The sequence below is a fragment of the Salvelinus alpinus genome, chromosome 34 (genome assembly GCF_045679555.1).
Source record: "Salvelinus alpinus chromosome 34, SLU_Salpinus.1, whole genome shotgun sequence".
Taxonomy (NCBI): domain Eukaryota; kingdom Metazoa; phylum Chordata; class Actinopteri; order Salmoniformes; family Salmonidae; genus Salvelinus; species Salvelinus alpinus.
Window position 1 is genome coordinate 3,841,819 of NC_092119.1, and position 7,500 is coordinate 3,849,318.

The window sequence follows — 7,500 nt, forward strand, 5'->3', positions numbered from 1 at the left end:
CTGTCTGTCTGTCTGTCTGTATACTCTCTCCTGTCTGTCTGTCTGTCTGTCTGTCTGTCTGTCTGTCTGTCTGTCTGTCTGTCTGTCTGTCTGTCTGTATACTCTCTCCTGTCTGTCTGTCTGTCTGTCTGTCTGTCTGTCTGTCTGTCTGTCTGTCTGTCTGTCTGTCTGTCTGTCTGTCTGTCTGTCTGTCTGTCTGTCTGTCTGTCTGTCTGTGTCAGTACCTAAGAGCACCACTCCCAGCTGCTCTCACTTGAAAGCCCAGAGATCAGTGTGCAACCTGTTTAATCTTCCCCTTGCAAGACCCGCGAAGCCCATTTTTACCCCCCCCCCCCCCCGTCAGGAGAACACAGGGGTAAGAGATGGAACCAATTCATGGAGATTCATTGAAACTAAAGACTTTTACAGCCACTGCTGACACGTCTCTGTTGTCCAATGAAACACACACACACACACACACACACACACACACACACACACACACACACACACACACACACACACACACACACACACACACACACACACACACACACACACACACACACACACACACACACACACACACACACACACACACACACACACACACACACACACACGGACTTCACTAGGAAGGATACAGTACTTCCTGAATAAGGTGATATGTCAGCCATGTCCTGAAGGTCTCCACACTCTGACTTGATGAGCGACAGCCCCTCGCCCCCCCCTCCATGTTGGGGCGGAGAGCTCTGCCTGTGGTGGTGGTGGTGGGAGACAAAATGGACGCCCCCGCCCGACACCATCTTGGTCCGCAGCCCCACAGTTTCCCTGGAGAGGTCCATGGACTCAGGGGAGGAGCGCTGGTCTTTGGAGAAGCTCTGGAAAGGGTAGCCCATCAGTGGGAGGGGGAAGGGGTGTCGGAAGGAGGGAGAGGAGAACCCCAGAGAGGCAGAGAGGGGGGAGGAATGGAGGGAGGGGTGGTGGGGGTGAGGAGGAGGAGGGAGAGAGGGGTTCTGTTGGTGTGGGTCGGCGCTGGTCTTCCTGACCACTAGAGGCAGTGCTTCTGTCTGGTCACCGGCCGTCGGAACACTGAGGCCCCCGAACGAGTCCAGCGTGCTCGGGATGATGACGTCGCCAAAGCACGGCAGCCTCTGATTGGCTGAGTGAAAGTTGGGGCTGTCGCCGTTCATGTTCATGCTGACTCCCCCGAAGTGAGAGTCAGTGGCGAGGGAGGGGGGGAAGCGAGGAAAGGAGGCCTGTGAGGGAGCTTTAGTGGCAGAGGGGGGGTTTTGGGAGCCACTGTGATGAGAGGGATGGTGTTGAAGATGATGATGGCTGGGGGGTTTATGGTTGAACCCGTTAACCACGGTGTCGACCACCTGTGACATGGCAGAGTTGAGCTCCTGTTTTAGAGTCTCGGCTAGCTGCCTCCCCTCCGCTCGCATCGGCCCCCCTCCTGCCCTTCTCTCCCCTCGGTCCCAATCCCTCTTCAGCCTCCTCCCCCCCTCCCTCTCTCCCTCGTCCTTCTCTCCCTCCTCATCCTTCTCTGCAGCCACCAGGGCCTGTTCTCGTAACAGTGCTCTGGCTCGGTCCAGAAACAGACCTGGGTCGTCAACCAACTCTGACAGGTCATCACAGATACCGTCGGCACGGTTACGGTTGCCGCGGCGGTCCCCGCTTGTGTTCTCCAAACCGTCGGAGCGGACGCTGTTCTCTGACAGGTTCCCGTCCTCCTCCCCTCCTCCTGCTCTCTCCTCCTCTTCCTCCTCCTCCTCCTCCTCCTCAGTCTCAGTCTCATAGATCTGATAAAACTTCTCCTGCAGCTGACGAAGCTGCTTCTGTAGAAACAATACAAACTGTTAAAATACACCATTGAACTTAACATGGCAATCAATCAATAACAAATAGATAAACAGATCAATGATACAGCATATACATGTATCAATAAATCAATAAATATCAAATATATACACTGCTCAAAAAAAAATAAAAAAATAAAAATAAACTTAAACAACACAATGTAACTCCAAGTCAATCACACTTCTGTGAAATCAAACTGTCCACTTAGGAAGCAACACTGATTGACAATAAATTTCACATGCTGTTGTGCAAATGGAATAGACAACAGGTGGAAATTATAGGCAATTAGCAAGACACCCTCAATAAAGGAGTGGTTCTGTAGGTGGTGACCACAGACCACTTCTCAGTTCCTATGCTTCCTGGCTGATGTTTTGGTCACTTTTGAATGCTGGCGGTGCTCTCACTCTAGTGGTAGCATGAGACGGAGTCTACAACCCACACAAGTGGCTCAGGTAGTGCAGCTCATCCAGGATGGCACATCAATGCGAGCTGTGGCAAGAAGGTTTGCTGTGTCTGTCAGCGTAGTGTCCAGAGCATGGAGGCGCTACCAGGAGACAGGCCAGTACATCAGGAGACGTGGAGGAGGCCGTAGGAGGGCAACAACCCAGCAGCAGGACCGCTACCTCCGCCTTTGTGCAAGGAGGAGCAGGAGGAGCACTGCCAGAGCCCTGCAAAATGACCTCCAGCAGGCCACAAATGTGCATGTGTCTGCTCAAACGGTCAGAAACAGACTCCATGAGGGTGGTATGAGGGCCCGACGTCCACAGGGGGGGGTTGTGCTTACAGCCCAACACCGTGCAGGACGTTTAGCATTTGCCAGAGAACACCAAGATTGGCAAATTCGCCACTGGCGCCCTGTGCTCTTCACAGATGAAAGCAGGTTCACACTGAGCACGTGACAGACGTGACAGAGTCTGGAGACGCGGTGGAGAACTTTCTGCTGCCTGCAACATCCTCCAGCATGACCGGTTTGGCGGTGGGTCAGTCATGGTGTGGGGTGGCATTTCTTTGTGGGGCCGCACAGCCCTCCATGTGCTCGCCAGAGGTAGCCTGACTGCCATTAGGTACCGAGATGAGATCCTCAGACCCCTTGGGAGACCATATGCTGGTGCGGTTGGCCCTGGGTTCCTCCTAATGCAAGACAATGCTAGACCTCATGTGGCTGGAGTGTGTCAGCAGTTCCTGCAAGAGGAAGGCATTGATGCTATGGACTGGCCCGCCCGTTCCCCAGACCTGAATCCAATTGAGCACATCTGGGACATCATGTCTCGCTCCATCCACCAACGCCACGTTGCACCACAGACTGTCCAGGAGTTGGCGGATGCTTTAGTCCAGGTCTGGGAGGAGATCCCTCAGGAGACCATCCGCCACCTCATCAGGAGCATGCCCAGGCGTTGTAGGGAGGTCATACAGGCACGTGGAGGCCACACACACTACTCAGCCTCATTTTGACTTGTTTTAAGGACATTACATCAAAGTTGGATCAGCCTGTAGTGTGGTTTTCCACTTTAATTTTGAGTGTGACTCCAAATCCAGACCTCCATGGGTTGATAAATTTGATTTCCATTGATCATTTTTGTGTGATTTTGTTGTCAGCACATTCAACTATGTAAAGAAAAAAGTATTTAATAAGAATATTTCATTCATTCAGATATCTAGGATGTGTTATTTTAGTGTTCCCTTTATTTTTTCCAGCAGTGTATAAATAATAAACAATATATTGAGACATTTAAATAATGAATAATGAACATGAATATATCGATAGCTGTAGGAATAGAAACAAGCCATGTTTCACACTCAACTTCTGCCCGTTTTTCTAACAAATGGACATATTTACAACTCACTACCAAAGCGTGAAGTGTGTGGTGTGTCTGTGTGTTGTGTCTGTGTGTTGTGTCTGTGTGTTGTGTCTGTGTGTCTGTGTGTCTGTGTGTTGTGTCTGTGTGTCTGTGTGTCTGTGTGTCTGTGTGTTGTGTCTGTGTGTGTCTGTGTCTGTGTGTTGTGTCTGTGTGTCTGTGTGTCTGTGTGTCTGTGTGTTGTGTGTTGTGTGTGTGTGTGTCTGTGTGTTGTGTCTGTGTGTTGTGTCTGTGTCTGTGTGTTGTGTCTGTGTGTTGTGTCTGTGTGTGTTTCCCCTCACCTGCATATCCTCTAGCTGTAGTTTGAGTTGTCGTCTCTCCTCTTGTCTCTTCTCCTGTCTGACACACACCAGCTGAGTAAAGGACTGCTGTTGCTGCTGGGGGAGACGCTGCTTTCTCTTGTTCTCCCTGTACCCCTCTCCTCTAGTCTCCCCCCGGCTCTCCCTGTACCCCTCTCCTCTAGTCTCCCCCCGGCTCTCCCTGTACCCCTCTCCCCCTCTTGAGAGAGACCCAGGGCTGGGAGGCTGCAGTGGGGGACAGTCCCTTTCCCTCTCCCTGTCCTCTCGTCTCCCCGTCTTGTTCCCTTTCTCTCGGTCCCTGTCCCTCTCTCTGGGATGGAGAGCAGGTGGAGCCACGCAGGGGGAATGGCTCATGCCCCGGATGATGTTCTCCACCCTGGCCCGTTTGGCACGCAGGTGCTCGTCCGTGAGGCGCTCCAGGTCCAGAGGGGTGAGAGAGGGGTGGGGGGGAGGGGGGCGGCCGAAGGGGGGGAGGCAGGGGGAGGAGGGGGCAGGAGAGGGGGCGAGGGGGCTGTCTCGGGAGGAGTTACTGCAGACATCCTCCGCTTGGAAATCTGACCCAGCGCTGGAGAGACCGCCACTACCCTGGAAGAAAGGAACGGATGGATAGATGGATGGATGGATAAATAGATGGATGGATGGATAAATAGATGGATGGATAAATAGATGGATGGATGGATAAATAGATGGATGGATGGATGGATGGATGGATAAATAGATGGATGGATGGATAAATAGATGGATGGATAAATAGATGGATGGATAAATAGATGGATGGATAAATAGATGGATGGATGGATAAATAGATGGATGGATAAATAGATGGATGGATGGATAAATAGATGGATGGATAAATAGATGGATGGATAAATAGATGGATGGATGGATAAATAGATGGATGGATGGATGGATGGATAAATAGATGGATGGATGGATAAATAGATGGATGGATAAATAGATGGATGGATAAATAGATGGATGGATGGATAAATAGATGGATGGATGGATAAATAGATGGATGGATGGATAAATAGATGGATGGATAAATAGATGGATGGATGGATGGATAAATAGATGGATGGATAAATAGATGGATGGATGGATAAATAGATGGATGGATAAATAGATGGATGGATGGATAAATAGATGGATGGATAAATAGATGGATGGATAAATAGATGGATGGATGGATAAATAGATGGATGGATGGATGGATGGATAAATAGATGGATGGATGGATGGATAAATAGATGGATGGATAAATAGATGGATGGATAAATAGATGGATGGATGGATAAATAGATGGATGGATAAATAGATGGATGGATAAATAGATGGATGGATAAATAGATGGATGGATGGATGGATAAATAGATGGATGGATAAATAGATGGATGGATAAATAGATGGATGGATGGATAAATAGATGGATGGATAAATAGATGGATGGATAAATAGATGGATGGATAAATAGATGGATGGATGGATGGATAAATAGATGGATGGATGGATAAATAGATGGATAGATGGATGGATGGATGGATGGATAAATAGATGGATGGATGGATAAATAGATGGATGGATAAATAGATGGATGGATGGATAAATAGATGGATGGATGGATGGATAAATAGATGGATAGATGGATAAATAGATGGATGGATAAATAGATGGATGGATGGATAAATAGATGGATGGATGGATGGATAAATAGATGGATGGATGGATAAATAGATGGATAGATGGATGGATGGATGGATGGATGGATGGATAAATAGATGGATGGATGGATGGATAAATAGATGGATGGATAAATAGATGGATGGATGGATAAATAGATGGATGGATGGATGGATAAATAGATGGATGGATGGATAAATAGATGGATAGATGGATGGATGGATGGATGGATAAATAGATGGATGGATGGATAAATAGATGGATGGATGGATAAATAGATGGATGGATGGATGGATGGATGGATAAATAGATGGATGGATAAATAGATGGATGGATGCATAGATGGATGGATAAATAGATGGATGGATAGATGGATGGATAAATAGATGGATGGATGGATGGATGGATAAATAGATGGATGGATAAATAGATGGATGGATAAATAGATGGATGTATAAATAGATGGATGGATAAATAGATGGATAAATAGATGGATGGATGGATAAATAGATGGATGGATAAATAGATGGATGGATAAATAGATGGATGGATAAATAGATGGATGGATAAATAGATGGATGGATAAATAGATGGATAAATAGATGGATGGATGGATAAATAGATGGATGGATGGATGGATAAATAGATGGATGGATGGATGGATGGATAAATAGATGGATGGATAAATAGATGGATGGATAAATAGATGGATGGATAAATAGATGGATGGATGGATAGATGGATGATGGATGGATGGATGGATGGATGAATGAATGGATTGATGGATAAATAGATGGATGGATAAATAGATGGATGGATAAATAGATGGATGGATAAATAGATGGATGGATAAATAGATGGATGGATGGATAAATAGATGGATGGATGGATAAATAGATGGATGGATGGATGGATGGATAAATAGATGGATGGATAAATAGATGGATGGATAAATAGATGGATAAATAGATGGATGGATGGATAAATAGATGGATGGATGGATGGATGGATAAATAGATGGATGGATGGATAAATAGATGGATGGATGGATGGATGGATAAATAGATGGATGGATGGATAAATAGATGGATGGATAGATGGATGGATAGATGGATGGATAAATATATGGATGGATGGATGGATGGATGGATAAATAGATGGATGGATGGATGGATAAATAGATGGATGGATAGATGGATGGATAAATAGATGGATGGATAGATGGATGGATAAATAGATGGATGGATGGATGGATGGATAAATAGATGGATGGATGGATAAATAGATGGATGGATAATAGATGGATGGATAAATAGATGGATGGATAGATGGATGGATAAATAGATGGATGGATGGATGGATAAATAGATGGATGGATAAATAGATGGATGGATGGATGGATAAATAGATGGATGGATAAATAGATGGATGGATAAATAGATGGATGGATAAATAGATGGATGGATGGATGGATAAATAGATGGATGGATGGATAAATAGATGGATGGATTAATAGATAGATGGATAAATAGATGGATGGATAAATAGATGGATGGATAAATAGATGGATGGATGGATAGATGGATGATGGATGGATGGATGGATTGATGAATGAATGGATGGATGGATAAATAGATGGATGGATAAATAGATGGATGGATAAATAGATGGATGGATAAATAGATGGATGGATAAATAGATGGATGGATAAATAGATGGATGGATAAATAGATGGATGGATAAATAGATGGATGGATAAATAGATGGATGGATAAATAGATGGATGGATGGATAAATAGATGGATGGATGGATAAATAGATGG

General features: G+C 45.9%; 1 protein-coding gene across 2 annotated transcripts in view; it reads right to left on the reverse strand.

Annotated features, from left to right (window-relative positions):
• Positions 1-7,500, reverse strand: part of LOC139563628 (prospero homeobox protein 1-like) — a 69,772-nt gene that overhangs the window by 54,914 nt on the left and 7,358 nt on the right. For both annotated transcript variants that reach the window (XM_071382467.1, XM_071382466.1), the window contains exons 3-4: positions 3,980-4,582; positions 624-1,820 (exon numbers count right to left, since the gene is read on the reverse strand). In XM_071382467.1, coding sequence (XP_071238568.1) covers positions 624-1,820; positions 3,980-4,582 — 1,800 coding nt within the window. The remainder of the gene's footprint in view (positions 1-623; positions 1,821-3,979; positions 4,583-7,500) is intronic.